Source organism: Colletotrichum spaethianum (genome assembly GCF_022836535.1).
Source record: "Colletotrichum spaethianum MAFF 239500 DNA, contig01, whole genome shotgun sequence".
Classification (NCBI taxonomy): Eukaryota; Fungi; Ascomycota; class Sordariomycetes; order Glomerellales; family Glomerellaceae; genus Colletotrichum; species Colletotrichum spaethianum.
The window spans coordinates 3,255,462-3,276,058 of record NW_026054771.1 but is presented as its reverse complement, the minus strand read 5'-3'; the positions used below and the strand labels follow the sequence as shown (position 1 = coordinate 3,276,058).

General features: G+C 43.0%; 5 protein-coding genes across 5 annotated transcripts; 3 read left to right on the top strand and 2 right to left on the bottom strand.

Moving 5' to 3' along the window:
- Window positions 1–1,738: 1,738 nt before the first annotated feature.
- ColSpa_00868 (FAD-dependent monooxygenase andE) lies at window positions 1,739–3,785 on the top strand (the record flags this gene model as incomplete). Its single annotated transcript, XM_049267080.1, has 4 exons — window positions 1,739–1,972; window positions 2,067–2,358; window positions 2,409–2,779; window positions 2,832–3,785. 4 exons carry the CDS (start codon window positions 1,739–1,741, stop codon window positions 3,783–3,785), a joined length of 1,851 nt encoding a protein of 616 aa, XP_049123037.1.
- Window positions 3,786–4,018: 233 nt separating this feature from the next.
- Window positions 4,019–4,333, top strand: ColSpa_00867 (uncharacterized protein; the record flags this gene model as incomplete). Its single annotated transcript, XM_049267079.1, has 1 exon — window positions 4,019–4,333. One exon carries the CDS (start codon window positions 4,019–4,021, stop codon window positions 4,331–4,333), a length of 315 nt encoding a protein of 104 aa, XP_049123036.1.
- An 11,379-nt stretch (window positions 4,334–15,712) lies between these two features.
- ColSpa_00866 (alpha-ketoglutarate-dependent 2,4-dichlorophenoxyacetate dioxygenase) lies at window positions 15,713–16,796 on the top strand (the record flags this gene model as incomplete). The annotated part of the gene is made up of 2 exons (XM_049267078.1): window positions 15,713–15,865; window positions 15,966–16,796. 2 exons carry the CDS (start codon window positions 15,713–15,715, stop codon window positions 16,794–16,796), a joined length of 984 nt encoding a protein of 327 aa, XP_049123035.1.
- A 1,940-nt stretch (window positions 16,797–18,736) lies between these two features.
- On the bottom strand, window positions 18,737–19,741 carry ColSpa_00865 (putative polyol transporter 1; the record flags this gene model as incomplete). Its single annotated transcript, XM_049267077.1, has 1 exon — window positions 18,737–19,741. The coding sequence occupies one exon, from the start codon at window positions 19,739–19,741 to the stop codon at window positions 18,737–18,739; it is 1,005 nt and encodes a 334-aa protein (XP_049123034.1).
- Window positions 19,742–19,827: 86 nt separating this feature from the next.
- ColSpa_00864 (highly reducing polyketide synthase gloL) lies at window positions 19,828–20,103 on the bottom strand (the record flags this gene model as incomplete). Its single annotated transcript, XM_049267076.1, has 1 exon — window positions 19,828–20,103. The coding sequence occupies one exon, from the start codon at window positions 20,101–20,103 to the stop codon at window positions 19,828–19,830; it is 276 nt and encodes a 91-aa protein (XP_049123033.1).
- Window positions 20,104–20,597: the final 494 nt, after the last annotated feature.

Below are 20,597 nucleotides of genomic sequence, written 5' to 3'. Positions count from 1 at the left end.
ATATAATATTATAGGCTAAAATAAAGAAAGAGATAAGAGAGCTATATAGTTATATAAAAGTAATATATAATTAATTTTTTTAGTTAAAAACATTAGACTAAAAACAGCTTGCTATAGCAAAAGTCACTAACCTACTTTCCTTTATAAGGTAATATATAGTTAAAAAAAGAAGGTTTTAGAACGCGTCAAGATTTCATTTAAAGATAAATAGAAACACTAAAGCAGTAAGTAGGGTATATCTAATATGATTGGCTAATTAAAGGCCTAAAGAGCACATCAAGATTTCCTAGTCAAGCAAAAGGGTATGAAGTAGGACAACGAATAGATTCGGCCAATAGTTGTACACGGACAGCCGTATCTTAACGTGTTCCCACGGAGAATGCTTGAGTAGTAGGGGGGAGAGGGGGGTTAGGCTTTCACGGCCGTGAAAGGCGGGTAGTAAGGCATCGTCGTGGGTCGTGGGCGTGGGCGCCTTTCATGGCCGTGAAAGGTGGGCCGGCCCTGCCCGCGTATGCGTCTGTGCGTGGGAGAGGGAAAAGTGGGCCTGGTCCGCGGGGTGGGCCCCAGTTGCGCGCGCGACTGTCCCTTCTAGCCTTTGAAGCTTTTAAGCTCAGGTTAACAGCAATGGCTTTAATTGCCTGTTAGATACGTAATTCTCTTTCCTTATCAAATTTAACCGTGGCTGTAGCCAAAGGTTATATGGAAGAAAATGGTGATGATTAGATTTACGTATAGGTGGCCAGTACCTGCTGGCGCAGGTAGAGGTATCCGAAACCCAAGTCAGGGGGTGTGGGGCACGGGTATCGATTTGTCGACCATCCATAAATTGGCAGAGCAGTTGCTAGCGGCAAAGAGCCTCGGCTCGCTTCGATTCATTAGGCATAAGAGACTTGAGTTCTCAAACCTTAACCCAGGTCCCATTTCTATTCCAGGCTTGAATCCCTGCCTCCTGTGACATATATCTTGCGGCCGCTTGCGCACACCCAGCGGGCCGTCGGCCCATCAGTGATCGGTACGGACGGACTTTTGAAACTCGGCCATGTGATCCCCCTCCAACTGATCATAAACTGACATGCATGGAGAACTAGTATATGAGGTAGTACGTTAGAGTCGCAAGGTCTAAAAACTACGATGCCGTGTTACAGATGGAGTCCGCGGGTTTTTGCATCGAACTTTGAGAATCGGCAATCCTGTTACACCGCATCCCCGTAGACAAGGACACCGGTCACGACAATGAGTTAGGCTTGGCTCACGAAAGAAAAAATCCGAGTGCGTTACGATGGAATAGGTCTGACCTGGAATGTGCGATGAAACGTGATTCTACTACCAAACCTACATGTCAGTGATCACGGTCATAACAGGGGAATCAGCTGACATCAATGACGACAACAAGACCTGTGCCAGACGGGATCGGTAGCATACACAGGGATTGTAATAGACGCGCCATTAGGTCCATTGGAGTCAGACAACGTTGGCTGGGGCGGTCGGCTTGCAACTTCTCACCGCACTAGACTGAATAGTAATCAACCGAGGCGTGCCGATACACAATAAAAGTTGCGTTACTGGGTTTCTAGAGAACATATAAGCCGTCTGATCTTGAGCCTCTGTAAGCCATTCAGACTCATCTCTACTTTCACTTTGATAAGAGGAATCCCGTCTTTCGATAGACAACTTTTGAAACAAAGATCTCAGAGCATACGCCAGAAACCCTCGCATTTTCCAAGGCAAAACCAAGAAGATGGAAGCTAAATCGGACCAATCTACATTCAAGGTCATCATAGCCGGCGGCAGCATAGCTGGTCTTACTCTGGCCCTTATGCTGGAGCGTATTGGCGTCGACTTTGTCGTTCTGGAGGCTTACAAGGAAATTGCCCCACAAGCTGGTGCCAGCATCGCCTTGCTTCCCAACGGCATTCGTGTTCTCGATCAGCTCGGATGTTGGGATGATATTTACGCAATCTCGGAAAAGGGAGTGAACAAACTCGCTGTCCGCCACAGCGATATGTCACCAATCCTAACCGTTGACCATCTGGAGCATAGATTAACCCAAAGGTTACCGCTGCAAGCTTTTGATTCCGAAATCTCTGCTGACATGTTTTGTTTTTGTTAGATACGGATATCCTTCAGTGTTTCTCGACAGGAAAATGGTCATTGAAGTGCTGTACAACCATATCGCAGACAAATCAAAGATTATGATCAGTCAAAAAGTGAACAGTATCGAGTCATCCTCGGAGGGCGTAAAAGTCATCACAAAACACGGCGACGAGTTCAACGGAGACATTGTTGTTGGCTGCGATGGTGTGCACAGTACTGTGAGAAAGGAAATCGCCCGGCTGGAGGGATCTTCTCAAGAGGACCGTAAGTCAAGCAGCCCAGCCTGGGTTGCAGTATTGCTCACGTAATAGCAGAGCTGGAAGCAACTTACTGCTGTGTCTGGGGCATCGCCACAGATGTCCCGCATGTTCCAAAGGGTCTTTTGGCCAATACATATGGTGATAACTATTCGTACCTCTGCGCCGATGGTCCTGCAAACCGCTTCTACTGTGCCCTCATCATGCGCATGAAGGAAAAGTGTATCGGCGATGCCATCCCCAATTTCACACCGGACGATTGTGCAACGATGGTCAAGCTGCACGAAAATGACACCGTTATCCCCGGAGTCAAGTTTGGTGACGTTTATAGCCGGATGGTTGCGACCATCTGTACGCCACTGGCTGAGACGGTCTTTAAGCGGTGGTATAGTGGAAGATTGATGCTAGTGGGGGATGCAGCACATAAGGTACGGCATAAAAAAACAGAATGCACTTCTCGATTGGTCTAACGAATGCTAGTTTGAACCTCTATCGGGTCAGGGCGGCAACAATGCCATAGAGACGGCGGCCGCCTTGACCAACGCGCTAAATAGAGCGCTTGGGAAAAGTCCCAACAGAAAGCTCAGCATTGAGCAGATCAGAGAGGTTTTCGAATCGACTCAACAAGTGAGAAAGCCACGAACCTCCCGTCTGATCAAGGCGTCCCACGACCAGCAAAACATCGAAGCAAATCAAGCGTCAATTAAGACAGCGATTACCGCCCAAGTCATGAAGTTGCTCGATATAGATGCAGTACTAGCACAAATCGACGGCGTGACCTTAGATGCTGTATCATTGAACATGCTGCCGATGCCTTGCCGGCCCCGACTAGTCCCTTTTCATGACGAGCGTCATCGCCAGCCAGTCAACCGTGGATGGCTGACGGTTGCCTTGGTGGCAATTTTCATCGGGATCGCATATGTCGGGGAAAGCTTGCTTTGGAGAGCAGGGATTGAGAACGGAACCTTCGCCCTGATGGAGAAGGCTTACCGTGACGGCCGTCATTACAACTGCGACCCAGCCTTACAGACCTTCACCGGCCTCAGAGCTTTTGACGAGTTCTTCGGACCGATCGTGGCCTTCTTCTACCCGGCAACGACTTCGCCTTCGACATCACCCGCATCTCTGACCATGTACTACCTCCTCATGATGCTCTTCGCATTGGAGCCACTGGTTCTCGTGGAGGGGTATCGCAGGCGCAACAGGCTGAGCTTGGTCGCCGGCGCTAGCTGTTTCATCTTGGCAGCCGTCATTTTGGGCGCCGGTATGGTCTTTCCTATATTCTTCGCGGTTCAGTGCCTATCAAGCCACTCCTGGTCGCATTTCATCCCGACGACGAGGGAAATCCCGAAGCATGTCGCGGATCACCTCTTTCTCGGTGTCTTATTAGGTTTCGCTGTCCAGCACTGGCAATATTTCTGGTTGATGACATAGAAGTGAAGCAAAAAGCTATCCTTGTTTTTCAATTCACGCCGTTGTGTATCATCGGAACCGTAAGACTGCGTGCCCAACTTGGCGGAACAGGAATTCGGAAGTCAGGTGGTGGCGAAGACGAATTGACGCCGAAGAACGAGGACAACGGCGATCTACCAGGCCTCAGGAGGCTATACACGCGAATGTTCGGCATATGTGCATCTCTTCACTTTGTGATAGTTGGGGCCATGCTAATGAGCGGCGACTCGCTCTCTTCATTCTTCTTTTTTAGGAATATCTACTACCCTGTCGAGGGCCTCACCAGAGGTGTCGAGCTCTTTATTCGGGCCGACATCGCCGTTCTCAGTCTTTCCATGGTCATCTGGGGCGCTGTATCAATTTTCGACCTCTACCGAACGGGTCTCAGCAATTTTGAGCCTGTCCAAGGAGTTGCATGGTTTTTGGTCGGCAGCGTTGTCGTTGGTCCTGGGGCTGCGTTGCATGGCTTGTGGACATGGCGGGAGCACCTGATGGCAAAGAAGACGTTCGGCCACGTCAGTAAGGCCTAAATACCGCCGGATTAATACGTTTGTTTAAGCTGTCATTTTAACGTATCCTTAGTCAGTAAAGTTCAACACTCTTTAACCTGTTTAAGTAACTAGTTATTTTGCTTAACTATTATGTCTAATAAGCAGCATTAGTGTTGTAACATCCCAGCGGCTGTTACTTCTACAACTCTTTGATAGTAAATAGAACTAACACTAGGCTATTTAACTTTTGTTTCCTATTCTATCTTAATAAGTATAAAAGAAATAACTACAGCAGGCATGTTTTATTTATCCATGGTCTCTCGTCTTTCCTATGTATTTTTCTGTTGTGCTTTCGTTACATTACTACGCTGCTATAAGACAAAATTATCGTATTTTTACTGTTAATAAGCAACCTTGTGTTAAGTTAAACGAATCGTATAACGTATATGCATAGTGTCACAGGGACAATTCTGCCGGGTCAGATGTGCCTAGGAAGGCGTAGACCTCCTGCCCATATAAGCAATGTTGACAGCAGCGCTTGCAAGCGTGCAAGCACTAGCAGACCTTTTGGGCATGTGGCTCAACGGGTTATTGTCAGGCGTAGTCACTGTAAGCCCGTCTGTTACACATAGCAAGCCGATCAACATAGCGAGCAGATCACTTTTCACTACCCTCCTTCTATTTTTATAAGTTAATTAAGCCATATCGTACAAAATCAAATAGTTAGTAATCTATAAGTAAATATAACTTATAAGATAAAGCTAATAATAAGCTAAGTTATATTTACCTAGGTCTAAGCTACCTTTACTTTAATATAACTAGTAAAGCTAGATTAGCTATAAAAAAAACCAGTAAGTATCTATATATCTACTAAACACCTAATCTTAACCTTAAAATCCTTTAATCTATATATAACCTTAAGTAACCTTATATAACTAATAATAAAGCTAAATAAGCTATAAAAAAGCCGCTGAGAACCTATATATTAGCTAGATAGCTAGTCCTAATCTTAAAGTCTATTTAATTAATAGATAATACTAGTAGTTAACTAAATAAGTATAGTAAAATAAAGAAATAACTAACTAGTAGTAATATATATATAAACAAAAAAACCTTTAACCTAGCTTCTGTTTATATAAAAACAGAAATTTAGTAATAAATACTTAGCCTAAATACTATAATAGTCTAAGCTTATAGGTTTACATATAAATAAAAGAAAAAAGGAAAAAGAAACGTCTAGATTAGATTAGACATATACAAAAGTAATCTAAGCTTACACGTTTACAAATAAACAGAAAAAAAAAAGAGGAAGAGGAACGCTAACTAAAAAAAACCTAAATACTTAACCTAACATAACCTATATAATAAGTAAGAGGTCTACGCTTTCCTAGGCACATTTAACCTAGTAGAATTATCCTTATAACATTTTACTTATAAAAATATCAACTAATTATACTCGAGCTAAAAAACAATTAGCTATACCTTTATCTTTAGCGTCTCTACTTCTTTTTCGCAGGCTCTTTTAACTAGCTATACTATAGCTTGTCGTGTTTATAAAGATAAGAAAAGAGAGAGAAGCAGGTATTCTAATAGACTATAGTAGTAAGCTATACATACTAAATTTGAGTCTATTCTCTTGCCTAGCTATCTAAATAAAGGCTTCCCTTTCCAGTACACTACATGTTATAAACCAGTACTTACGAATGTTAATTTACATAGAAGAGGTCTTTTTTGCCACAGCGTATAGACCTTCATCTCGTTCCAGTTCAAAGACTCGTCGCTTAGTTTGATATCGAAATGTAATAAGACAGTTGATAGTAGCTGTATAAAGTCAGTGTTTTTCGTTAAATGATATTACTTGACGCTTTTCAGAACAAAGCTAGCAAAATACTACAGTCTGGATGTCACTTACTAGCCGTATTTCATGCATCGCAAGATCCTGAAACATATGGAATTAGTAGTAGCGCTTATGTCAGGCATTTCGAGTACATACCTTGCCAATACAGTTCATTGGTCCCATGAGGAACGGCTTAGACATTTCCAAACGATCATTCTTGAATTCTTTGTCTCTTAGCCATCGTTCCGGATGAAACTCAAGAGCTTGCTTGAAGTACTGCTCTTGGGTGTGGAGAGATAGATAGTGAATCCCAACCGTTGTGCCTTCTGGAATCCACTGTCCGCAGATTTGTGCACCTCCTTTTGGTATTGTTCGAGGTAATGCAATTGGCAGCGGTGGGTGCAGGCGCAGCTTTCAAAGGGTCAATAACGTTATTGTCCAAATCAATGAGTAGCATGGTAAGAGATAGACTTACTCCTTCTTGGATCACAGCTTGCAAATACTTTAGGCTTGCCAAAGCCTCCAGTGACATAGCGTCAGATGTCGTAAATGTCGAACGGATCTCTTTCGTCAATTCTTTCAAGCATTGTGGGTTCCGTAGAAGGTAAAATGTGATTGCAGACAGTGCTGACGCGATAGTTTCTGTCCCTGCCGTCATGAACAGGAAAGCATTGGCGTATTGCTCTTCCATTGTCAAACTCTCAGGGTCCTCGTTCTTTTCGAGAATTCTAGACCACAAGTCGGGATGCTTAGGCGTGCGCTGGAGTCGTCGGTCGACACGCTCAGCGCAGTATGCCCAGTTCTCAAGCTGCTTTTTCTGTACCGTTGGGTTGTATCTGAGAAAAGTGTCGGCTAGCAGTCTTGTAACTCGGCTGTGAGTTTTGACCCCCAGCAAGAATGTGGAAGCTTTCACCGAGCCGAAGATCGACTCGACCCATGGAGAACATTCACCCTCTTCAAGCATCTTCAGATCTTCGTTGAAGGTCAAGTCACCCATAATATCGAAGGTTGTGCAGTTGTAAAACTTTGAAATATCGATCTGATCGACCACACTTGCCTTGTTGGCCAACTTGACTTTGAATTTCTTAGCCCATCCCAGAAAAATGGGTTGTTGATCCATGAGCGCCGTGTTGCTGAAAGAACGTGCAAGTACTTTCCGCTGCCGGGTATGATTCGCATGATCACGAGTTATTATGAGATTTCTTGCCTCAGCGAATCCGAATATCTTTGAATAGAATAGTGACTCTTTAACGATTCCACCTTCTTTTGTAGCGTTAAAGCCATGAATATCTTTCCAGACCCCGTCTCCTCCAGCAAATGAAAGTAAGTTTGGTCCAACTCTCACAATTGAACCATACTTTCTATGAAGGGCTGGACGATCAATGTTGTCGTTTCCGCTAATTATGGTATGGATTTCGAATATGTTGGAGAACGCGCGAAGCTTCGGTCCGGGAAACTTGCTCAATGGACCGAAATAGACGCTGTGGATTGTGGCAACAGCTTTGTATACAACATATAGAAACAAAAATACAAGTGCAGTGTCGGAAAGATGGCGACTGACAAGAATTTGTGCCAAGAAAGAGTCAGACATATTACCGTAACGAATAGTCGATGCAAAGATTGATCTTCTCTTTGTGATGTTGATATCTGTTTGTTTTGAGGTTATGTCATTTTAGTTGACCCCCAGGCAGTTCAAATAAATTCTTACTCTGAGGGCTAAAACATTTACAGACAGTTGTGCTGTTAAAACCTTTTCTAGAAAACTCCCGATAACCTTTCACATGTAGGAATGAATTACAAATCCATCTCAGGATAGCATTGAGCAAGGTTAGTTTGAGTAGAACCTTTGCCAGTTAGCATTTATCAGCTATCCAGCAACCGGGCCGCTCTTAAAGTTTTAGCCAGAAGATTTAGGTTGTAACTCTTCAACTCTATCACTAGTCTTCGTTCCATGCTGGATTTGCCACAAATTCCCAGTGATAAACTCTAACTTTGCTAAGTACCATTGTAAATAGTCGAGTCATCTTGGGTTCTTTTCCAGGTTTGATGGTCAGGCAGGGGGCCACGTAGGCGAAGTAGAGTTTAAACCAGCATCAACCCCAAGTCCTCGAAGAAGCAGTTCAGTTCCATGCAGCACTCTAGAGAGCCTCCTTGGAAACTCGAATCAAGATATCCATTCTACTCTTGGTTGATACATGTAAATAAAGAGTTTTTCGATTTTCCCGTTGTCTTCAGCTTGAGCTTGGTTTTAGTCGGACTGTCGTCATCTCAGTCGCCTACGTGAGTTTCAGCCAAATACCTGTGTACATAAGCTTCCGCATTCAAGCAGGTATACGTCAGCCGTTAAAAGGCTCGTGCTATAGAGATGTCTCAACAGAAAGGGTTAGGCCAAGTGTCATGGATTAAAAACGTGTTGGAACTTGTTGTAAAGGAAAAAGGCTTAGCATGACATGTAGTGCGATACTAGAGGGCTTCAAAGTCCTAAATACACATCAAGCCTCCTTCAAATATTGTGTAATTCAATGCTCTCTGATCGCCACAAAGCAATGAATACGCAAGTTTGCTTAGTTTTTCAACTACAATGAAGAAATGGATGCCGTCCGCATTATTCTTACAGCGGCAAAAGCTAGCTAAACGAAACTTGTGTGATCCTCAGCTTGAAGTCCAATGTACCTAGCTGCTACTACAGAATCATAAATAATGAAATATAGCAATCTCCAAAACTGAATCATTACATTTTTCACGAGCAATGTAAGATTCGTAACTTACAGCGTCGGTTTATTGGTGTCCTAAGTCAAGGGAGTCTTGCACTTGACCTATAGGTTAATATTTGATATAGAGTAATCGAAAGAGAATGAGATATAGTTAGTAAGTTAAGTCACCTCCTTCTAGGCACCCTACTCTTGTAGGCACCTGATTAACACTAAAACTGCTCTTTTTCACTATAGCTTTATCTTATTCAGCCTACTTATTAAAAATCTAAGAAAATCATAGCTTATGAAAAATAACTTATATTTATAACTATAGATAGTTACTGTACTTATTTCTTATATTATCTTAATCTAAAACCAAAGCTTAAACCTAAAAGCTTAGAACTGTTAATCTTTATATATATTTTACTAGTATTCACTAATAATTAAAAGCTTTAAATAAAACAATACTATAAGTATATATTTATTATAATAATAAACTTGTATAGCGAGTCGCCTATTATAGTAAGTTGCTTATTGCCTTATTATACCTTTAAGGGTACTCTTTTAAATATTTTTTAAAAATCTAATTTTTATATAAGATAAATACAACTTATAAAGGCCTACTAATAAGAGTTACAAGCTAATAAAAAGTCTGTTTGAAACTGTTGTTATACCTTAGCCCTTTGTTTTACTTAACCTTTCTTATTAAAGTAAACGATAAGGTTTCTAAGGGTTAAGGTATAACAATAATTTCTAATATACTTTCTATTACTTTATAAGTCTTATTTACACCTATGTATAGAGTTATATCTATTTTAGATAAGAATTGGATTTTTTAAAAATAGTTAAAAAAGTGTCCTTAAAGGTATAATAAGGTGGTAAGCAACTTACTATGATAGGTAACTAGCTATACAAGTACGTTATAAGTACTTTATATAAGCTATATCTTAGTGGTATGTTAACGTATATGTATAGTGAGTTATCTATTAGTTAGTATATTAATACTAAAGTGTTATTCTTAAAATAAAAGTAGCTTTTTATATAAATAGTTCTAGGTCTTTTTTAATAGCTTTAAGTGTAAAAAGGATATAACTTTTATTTAAAAAAGAACTTATAGTTATGTGTAACAGCACAACTCCCCTAGCCCGATGGTTGTACGTCACAAGGGCATATAAGCAGTGTTGACAGCAGGGCTTGCACGCGTGCAAGCACTGACGGATCTTTTGGGTCAATTGGGTCAATTGGTTAGGCCATAGAGTCAAAGGGTCCTTGCGACCGACGTCACTGTCAGCGTCTGTTACATTATGTATAAAGAAAAGTAGATATAAAGAGAAAAAGTATAAAAAAAGAAAGAAATAGGCTACTTGTTAAAGTAGGCCACTTAATATATATATAATATATAAACTTTTAGCTTTACAAGACCTATTCTTTTAAAGTTAACTATAGTAGTTTTAAAACTGTTAATAGAATACTAGTATACTAGTAATATACTTATCTTAATGCTATTACTAAGTACTAAAACTACTTAGGTTCCTAAAAACCTATACATAGTTTAATTCTAGTAATCTTATATAGTTAAGACATATTCTTATTAGATTTTTAATTAGTAAGCTGACTAAGATAACGCTATAGTGAAAAAGAGTAGTTTTAGTGTAAAAGAGGTGCTTACAAGGGTGGGGTGCCTAGAAGGGAGTGACTTGACTTACGTTGTGAATTAAAAAAATTCCCTACGAACTTCAAAGAATTTTAATAATTGAAAAATCTTCCCCAGAATCCTCATTTTCTTTCTAAGCATTAACAATCTTAAGCCTTTCATCCACCTTCTTAACTAGAATGTCCCACTGCGCAAGAATCCGCTCTCTAGGATTATGCATTATTAACAAGACAATATCAGCACGGTTAGTGAACCATTCGCTATCTTCGCCGTAAAAATCTAGGGCAATCATATCTTTGATCAGGATTCGAGAGTTTTGTCCATAACCCCAATTATCATCCTCAGAACATTGGCCGCCACAGAGTTTTAGAGGTCATGTAACACGCGCCGCACAAAATAAACATCAACTCCTTTCACGTGCTGTAGATGGAAGGCATTATGCACCTGCCACTTAATTAGTAATCTAGCCTCCTTCTAGTTTGATTTTTCAAGAGAGAGGCTCCTTATAGTCTTATACGACGGACTTACACAGTTTAGGTACTGTTAATTAGTGTACACTTATCTGGTTTTTCTATGCCCACGGGAGTATCCTTTTTGTTTTTTTGTGAGAACTAACACACTGATTATACCTATAAGAGGACCCTAAGAGCTTCTGATTTGCTTAACGCGCTACAACTAAGCCTACTTAGGCTAGATTTGACCTAAGTAGGACAAGCTGAATTGTAACTAGCTAAAGGCATCTTGCGTAGCTATAGGGGGGGTTGTGGTTGTTCACTGCACCGTATCGCTCTCTATAAACATCACAACGGTAAGATATGCTCCCGAAGCGGGGTTACCCTAGTATGTTCAAAAGTCTACGCTGGTGATGAGAAGTACCCTACAATAGGATGAGATAGAAGAGCGAGACGTTATGGTCTCGGTCGGATTCAAAGTATCTAGACTCCGAGCTAGTGGCATACTCTCGAGCAATGACTCCCAGTGATTAGAGCCTAGCAACTGCCGCTTAAGATAAGTTGCAGGGATGCGACTAACGGCTTTCAAAGCGAGAAAGTCCGTTTTGCAAGTTTTGTCAATCTTGTTAATAAGCTTGAAGAAGAATGATAGACAGAAAAACAGGCTATTTTGACTTCTTAGCTCAAAAAGTCTATTGGTTGACTATGCGATGCCCCTCACGTCTGTTTCAGTGTGGAAAGAAAAAACCTACTGACGAACTTAATAAGTGAACCATCCTTGGATACAAATCACCGGCTTGGGTAATAGAGTTTGAATCTGGTTTTATAGGGTGACACAGCGGAAATGTCGGCAGAGCCAATGGTCGTTGCGTTAGATAGCGAGCATGATTCTGCAGCTGCTGTGTGCGGTATATGACTTGAAAGTGTCCGATATTCTAATGCTGGAAGTTAACAAGTTTAATAAGAATACTTGATTAGTAACCTAGCTTTAAAGTAATAGAGATTCATAAGTACTCTTTCTATTGAACGTCGACTATAGGTAGTAGCAAAGGCTAGTCATTATTGGGGTTGCGTTTTAAAACCGTGAGCATTTATCAAGTGATATTAAAAACACCATCAACAGTTATTAGATTGTTCAGCAGTTGGAATAAGCAAACGATTTCCATTCTGCACACAGTCTCTAACTACTAATATTTGGGTCTTGGTTTATCAAATCCTTCACTCTGTCCATAAATTTTCCACAATAGCTCTTTTCGGCTTTCATATACTTCTTCCCGCCTCTTCCAAACCCCCAGCCAATGGTGATCCATTCTTCTGGATCATAATCGGGTGCATTCTGAAGAAATGTTTGCAGTCTATCATCCACTTTCGGAAGATTCTCTCGTGACAATTTGGTGGCATAGAATCCTGCTCTTCCAAACTCACCCGATTCAAAGCTTAGCGTAGCAGCGAAAGCAAAACTTCCGTCCTTTGCGCAAGAAAACTTAGCAATCTCTTCAACTTCTTCCTCTTCCAGTGGCAGACAACCAGTCAGCCCAAGCAGTCTATCGGCTTGCTTTTTGGAAAGTGGTCCTGGAGCACGCCAATAAATATTGACTGTTTTGGAATGCCAGTCAACAGCAAGAGTTCTCACTCTGTCCAATCCGTTTTCTTTGAATGTCCCCACGTGACGGCGAATCGAATTTGGAACAAAGTCAACATCAAGAACCTCTTCCATTTGCCGTGTTTGACCCAGGAATATCCACGTCTTTGTAAGTCCCTTTGCGGTGTCAAAATCACAGGCCAATTTTACTTCGCCGTTGAATAGTGCAGACCACGATTCCACCAAACCGGCCATGGGACTGGGCTTAATGAACTCTGCCTGAATGGCGATAGCGACGGGATCAGTTGGTGCGCCTCGAAGATAACGATAGTTAAGCGAGAAATCCTTGTTGGTAGCTCGCCATCCCACAGGAGCGTTCTTGAAATGGGTGTTATACGCTCCGAGTACAGTTTTTGTTGTTTCTGCAGAGAACGGGGCGTTAAGAACATTGCAAAACTCTTCGACATCTTTTAGAAATTGAGGCGGAGAAAAGATGGTCTGATCCATTGTAGTTGGCACATTGTTGTAACCAGTTTCTTTTAGAAATTGGGGCGCTGGGAAGTTGGTTTGGTTTATCATCGCCATGGCGAGTTCAAAAACTTGAAGATCACGTGTTGAGATTCGGAAACGAATAATCAGCTATAAACAGTTGATCAAAACATGATGATTGGAAGGGTTGCTGATGTGTGACTGAAGAGAAAATATAAAGACTCCTAGGTAATGTAGCCATCAAATGAAGCATTGGATTTTCTCCAAGAGATTTGAAAGTTCTGGTTGAAGGATGCTAAGTCACCTAAAGTTGGATCGCACATATAGATACCGCGCCCTCCGCATGTGTACGTGGTGAGTTTGTTAGAATCGAACTACCAAAGTAAAATGTGGGATTCCTCGAGTCAGTGAATGCTTTGTTTGATTCCTGGTTTCGGATTCGATGGCCTACGTCCCTGTTCATTCTAGGCCTCCCCGCCTATTGGAACGGGGTTAAGGCTTAGAGGTACAAAAGTAAAATGATCATGTTGACTGCGCCTGGAGGGTGACGTGACCTAGGCTGTCGATGATGGTGAGTTTCTGCTGACTAGGATAGTTGATCAGACTAACTCTCATACCAACCTGTTATATGAATGATAGTCATCTGATTGTTGTTTCTCTAGGCATGCCTAAGCGGCTAACCCTCTTCCACTATCGATACCTTTTCCTTGCAGCCTTTTTTTTTTCCGTGTTGGAGCTGAAAGTGGTAGTGGCGAACAGTGTTCTGTATCAACTTTAATCTTTGGCAATGCATGATAATCAAGTTTCAAAAGGAACAAGCCGCTTGCTGCCATACGCGCCATTTGGACTGAATCTAGAGCTCAGAAATGGAACTTTTATGCTTCACATAATTGCCAAGTGGGGACATAAGAGGGAGTACATTTGATTGCCACCCAGATCACAATATAACCCTACTGGTTGCACCCTCTAAAGGGGTTACATGTCGGTAGCTGGAGTAATAGCACAGCTAAATCCTGTATAAGGGTGATCAAAGCTAACACCGCGAGTCTATCGGTTAATGAGTTTCCTTAAAAGCTTTTATCTGTATCTATAGCTTATATCCTAAACCCACTCTTAGGCCTTAAGCAATCTTGAGAACAAAGCGCATTGCCCTATTAAAAATTGTATTGTAACGTAGCCAATGCAGGTAATTCTCTTACTAAAGCGCTGTCGGTCATCTTTATCCGCACCAACCGGCCCAAAACAAGGATGCAAACAAGACACTATGGATGATGAGATGTCCTGGTGGGCCACCTGCCATCCCCTCTTCTGGCCGGTAAGCACCTCTACGCTTTTTAACCCTCGTCCAAGCCCTTCTGATAGGGAAGAGGTGATAGACGGCCATAGAACAGGCTACCATAGCGCTGGTATCGTCGAATGTATCATAACCACTCCGAATGAGAGAAAGTAGGCACAGTACATCGGTGGCGAGGAGCATGCCTGCGTAGCTATGGCATATCAAAACCGCCTCATCAGTTGCTTCCGGATCTTGTAATTGCTTTCGTGGCTGGAGAAAGAAGGACAAGCATGCCATGGACTCAAAGAAAAGGTGTCCAAGGATTGCCAAGTTGCCTGCGCGCATTTTCTTCTCTTAGAGCAGGGGGGAGAAAGTTGTGTAAACCTTGGATTTTTCCGGGAGGATGAAGAAGCTTTGAGCCAGTCGTTCTTGTGGTCAGTACTCTACACTGTTTTGCTGATGTGAGCCTTGGCGAATTTATACCCTCATTTTCATTGCATTGCCTTGATGGAAGGTAGTCCAACAACTGTAGTTTCGAAGTGGGGTATGTTGACACATTTGACGGATTTCATCAAAACCCGTACACTTCTACCCAACGTCCCAGTTAGCTACGTGAATTGCAAACTATAAATATCTCTTCGAGAAGACTTAGGCTTTTTGATGTGTGTTACGCCAACCTTGAGAAGACAAAGAAGCTGCGTACTTGTTGCAGCATTTCGACCGTTAGTGCAGACACCAGCATAGATGAAGTAAGTTAATTGCTCGGAAGCTTGTTATTTTCAACTTTGCGTTAGCATTCAACATCAACGTGACTCGCGAATGGTTACTAAGCAAATGTACATGATTGCGTTTGTTTAGTTCGCCCATTTTACTTCTGCCCATCATAAAACTATCATGCGATCCGAATTCCATCAAAGCTTCAGCAACACCCCTTGTCTCGGTGGTTAATTATCAGGGCCATGGCACATGTTGGATAACTTGCTTTCATGAAACTTTGGTGTAAGCAATCAGCACATCCTTGTGGGTTGAAATCCTGGTTGTGAGGGAGTCATCCTGAATGAGTCGTAACGCCAAACTTTATGGTATTTGCTACCTGAATGATTATAAATATGCCGAGAAAAATCATACCTATCTTCGGTTCTGTTTGTAGCTGAGGCAGTGTCCACCGCCGAACGGCCTTTACGCTTTGCAGCATCAAGTTTGTATCTTGAGTAGAGTTGCCGGCATCACGCCTCGCACAACGTAAAATCCACAACGCAACGTCGTCCAAACTTTGAGCTTTGTATCCAGAACTTTACAGCTGTCCCCCCACGCAAACAAACAGGCCCGACACCTCGCCAGAGGAACTCTATATTGTGCTGCGCACTAAGAATTCCCACATCGTAACCAAAAACTCTACACAGATCACCTGAATTTGATATTGAGAAGTCCAAACATGGGGAGTCTTGCGGAAAACATCGGAAAATCCCTCAGCAAGCTCCAGGTTGTTGAATTGCATCCATACTTCGGCGCTGAGATCTCGGGAGTTGACGTGTCGAAACCTATACCAAACGATGTCTTCGAGGACATTCTTGCATTATCCGCGAAGGTGAGCCTGAAATTTCCACTTTGCCCTTTTTAAAGACAAACATGAAACAATGCCAGTCATTAGTTCATTTGCTATGGAGAACATGGCTCACCAAAAATAGTATGGCGTCCTTGTCTTCCGTGCTACCGATCTAGATGACTCCAGTCATATCAAGCTCGCTCGTCGCTTTGGGCCCATCTTAAACATGAGTCAGGTGCTTGCAGGTCAAAAAACACGGCTCGGTACTTATGAGCTTGCCGACCTGAGTAATGTCGACATAGAGACTGGAGAACCTGTGGCAGTCAAAGGACCCAATGACCGCATCGCTTCATTCTTACATGCTGATCTTGCCTACAGCCAGCAGCGTGCATCATGGAGCCTCCTAAGAGCCTATGAGATCCCGCCACTAGGTTACGGCGGCGACACAATTTTTGCCGACACTAGAAAAGCGTTTGAAGACTTGAACGAAATTGAGCTGGGCTTGAAAGAGAAGCTGCTGTCAAAAAACTATGTTGGTGCTCACTCCTGGCAGCATTCCCAGAAAACGAGCAACCCGGACATATTCAAAGACTTAGACCCCTCGGCCTACCCTATGGCTAAGCATCCTCTAGTTGAGCTCCATAAGCCGTCCAACAGAATGAACTTATACATAGGAGTGTATTTGCACCATATCGAGGGTGCGACCGATCAGGAGGACGAGATTGTGGGGCTCCAGCACACGCTCCTGCAGCACGCCACTAAATCGAAATATCAGCTCAACGTGGAATGGCGTAACCCAGGAGATTTGGTTATATGGGATAATAGGCACGTCAAAACTGTCGAAGGAGGGGTTCTTGATAATAATTACGTTACTGATTTCTTCGGCAGAACGGTCATGCACAAGGCCGGCCCTAGAATTCACGCTGGAAAGTTCAAGAGGGATTTAAGACGTGCAACTGTACTGGAAGTTTGAGTCCAATCATCAGGGCAGGTGATGCATTTAGGTTTTTGTATCAACGGTGGATGGGGATGATAAGCCTTTGACGGTGACATCTTCCGCATTCACCGAATGGGCAGGGTAACCTTTCTTGGGTGCGTTTACGCTCGCTACTTATGTCAAATGGTGAGAGAAGCATAAATTTCAATTGCCCACAAATGTCTCGGCAGTTCAAAAGTGAATTAACTTGTTGCATTATAAACTATGATAGTGTTTGAGATTACTGCAATGTTTAAGGTCAAAGAGGATCCCTAAAAATTGATTGAATGAGTATGGGGGTGTATCCGTCTATGTATATAGCGGGTGACTGGTACTTGGATACAAACATAAACCTAATATTGCTCAGGCTGAGGCTTATGACTTAGTCGCCTAGTGCGACGTTGTTGCAACGAACGTGGTACAGAGAAAAAGAGCCAGGAGAAACAGAAAGATCTTCATCAGCCTTTCCGGGCGGGATTCCTACGTTTGGTTTGATGCGATTGGGTACATAAAAGCTCCGCAGCTTTCATTAAGTAGGGCCCTTTTATGGGAAACTGTCTTCGGTCGGAGGGCTCAGGTCCGGAAGAAAGTAAAGCGTGTACGAATCCCAATGCGCACATCTTCGACGCTCTATTCTGAAGAAGGAAGGAGGGACCCGTTTGGTGACTTGATGACGCGTGCACTTTCGTCGTGTATAGTCAGTGGAGGCGACAACCAGACTGTTTTGTTTTTAGGGTTCGATATAAAAGAAAGCCTTTAACTATGGCAGCACCCCCCAAAGTACTGTTTCTGCAGCTGGAATGGAACTGGCAACCATAGAAGAAGCGCCTTGCTAAATGTAAATAACTACGTAATTCAGGCGGAGGCGGAAACTCTTCCTAGCTACATCCCACGACTCTGATACAAGCCATTCTTTTAACGATTATCTGAGGCCGCGTGGAATCAATCGTTTTACCTCTAACATTGTTAGCTTCCCCTAGCCATCTGAAAGCCAAACATTGTTTCTACGTCCGAGACTAAGGACTTTACAGCTCTGTGGTCAGCTATTCTTTGGGTAGTTAGTGAACGACGACTTGCTAGAAGGGTTGAAGAGCTATACTTAAGAACCACCTAATGTACTACTCAAGCCAGAAGAGGTGGTTATCTCCAAAGTTGGTAGAGCGCACAAACACACTATTGCCCGAACAGAAGAGATGATCATGCTTCTAGTCGTAAGGCCGATGGAGTAGGCAACAATCAACTGGTACATATGCGTTTCCAATCCTGCTTAATGCGACGCTTGCTATCACTTGCTACAAATTTAGCTGATGCATGTCATTTTACGAATTGCGTCCATTCAATCAACTGCTCTCAGAAGCCTTAATCGCCGAATGAGGTGTGGGTCAATCCGAGGGTTCTAAACGTTGACCCTCTTAGGGGTACTTTAAGTTATGGTAACATTCACTCATGCAACCCTAAGTACTTAAGCTGCTAGTAGTAAAGCAGGCATTTTCTCCGCACAAAGTAATTGGGAATGGCTACACTAGGCATAAGCTTCACGGCAGATCGGTATTCGAGTAGAAAACGCAACGTTTGTAGAAGATTCGTTTAGGCTCAACTATGTTAATTATTTGCTTGAAACCTCTTGTTCGTGCACTTTTCTTTCGATGACAGTTCTCTCTTGGTGTAATTGGAGAAGAAACAAACAGGTCACAGCATGTTGGGACCCCAAATCGCACGGGACGCAACTGTGCCCAAAATCGCAATTACCTGCAATCAGTATGGAATTACATAAGTAGCAAGTTAATCTTTGGCAATGTGCATGATTGTTTACGTTCAAGCGGTGATAAATTACTGGCTCTAAGTTCTCTGAAGGTCGCAATCTGGTTTTTTCATTTGTTTGAAAAAAAAACAATCAACTATCGTTTCACGTGGCATTCAAAACTGTTGGGCCTTTACTAGTCGGTTCGGCAGCGCCTCAGAAAAGCCATCTCACTGGCCAGACCTGGTCCAAAACTGGTTGCAACTACATGCTCACTTCCAGTCCCCATATTCCTTAGCAAGTCAAGCACACAGATCGCCGTGGGGCTTCCAGTATTTCCTCTGGTTCTGTAAATTTGTCGAGTAGCCCGAAGCTGTTTTTCTGTCAAAGCCATGCTGTCCTTGACGTTGTTGATGACCGCTTCTCCGCCAGGATGCAGAGCCCAGTCGAAGTCGGAGATCTCGAGTGTAGGAAGACCAACTTTTTCACGATATGAAGGTAACAGTCTATTCCACAGAGGCCGCACCGCCTTCTTGGCGAGGTCCGGTACTTGTTTAGAGATGATGCTCGTGAAGCCGGTTGTTTTCACCATTGCGCCCATGTGGTGTATGGTGTCTGGTACGGTCATGCGCTCCCATTCGAGTAGCTGAAACTTGGCCTGATCAGGATCATCCAACCCGTACTCGTTACATAAAACAAAGGCGGATGCCGCGTCGCCGAAGATGGCACCTGCGATGTCCATATTCTCGATGTCAGACGACGCCTCGGCTTCAGCGTATTGATGCCTCATATACATGGTGCAGATCTCGGATGCAAAACAGAGAACACGAGCGGGCCTCTTTCGGGCTGCCGCAGCCATGCTGATGTTAGCGGCCACACGCATCAAGGCTACACTACCTGCGCAGCCGACACCATTCAGGAACATATTCTCAACATGATAACCCAACCCGAGCCTGCGGGCCACTAGATAATCGTATCCAGGCAGGCTGAGGCAGCCGACTGTGACTCCTATAACGTGCGTGATGTCTTCTGCGTTGCCGCCCCAGTCACGCAAAGCTTTTCGGCAGGCCTGTACGGTCAAATCAACACCAACTTGGCGGAATCGCGCATCAAGCTGATCAATGGTTGGGACCTCGGCTTGGCAGCCGAACCCAGTCTCAAAATCCATTGAAGAGGCACGCGTCTCAATTCCACTGTTCATCGTGAGCTTGAGCAACCTTGCGAGTCTAGTTCGCCAGGCACCCAGTTAGCCTTGGCCATGTCTTAAAAGTAAGAGGGAGGATTCAATTACACTGGCTTTTCAACATCATGATATCTCTGGGCCCAGTCGACAAACTTTTGAGGCGGGATCAAGTATGGAGGATATTGCGAGCCAATGCCGGTGATCCAAAGATCAGGGACTGGTGAGACAGAGCACTCCGTATTAGAGTGTCCATGTTGCGTGTGACTGTTCACAGCGCAGCCGTTCTGAGCATGGCCGTTCAAAGTGTGAGTGTTCTCAATGTGGCCGCCATTCAGAATGCGGCCATTCAAGGCGTTCCTATTGAGCGCGTTTTTGTTCATGATGATAGAAAAATGTTATATGTTTGGTAAAGCGTAAGCCACAAGAAAAATGAATGCCAACTTCACAGAAGATACCGTGGTAGAAATAACACCAAAGTCGTTCCCGAATAACCTTTGATACCAATATAAATTGTGTAAATAAGTCCATCTCAGTTAAGGGTAAACTGACCAACAAACGCATAAGAGATAACACATATTCAGCAAGGATTATTATGTGATTAAGCAACAGAAAAATAAGGTTGTAAAACGTCCCACCCAAAAATTCCGATTTACCAAAGTTTTTTTTTTGAGTTCTTACGGAATTGAGGTGGTACTGGTTTTGCGCTTGAGCTCCCGGCCCGGTGCTAAGGTAGTTCGCCGGGGGATGTTATGATGTAAAGTATGATTAGAGAAAGTTTCCGGATGGAACAATAAATGATGTGTTTAAAGAATTTCTAGAAGTAAACTAATGAGTCATTGTAAAGTTGCAATGCAAGCTCTAGTCTTCACCGACT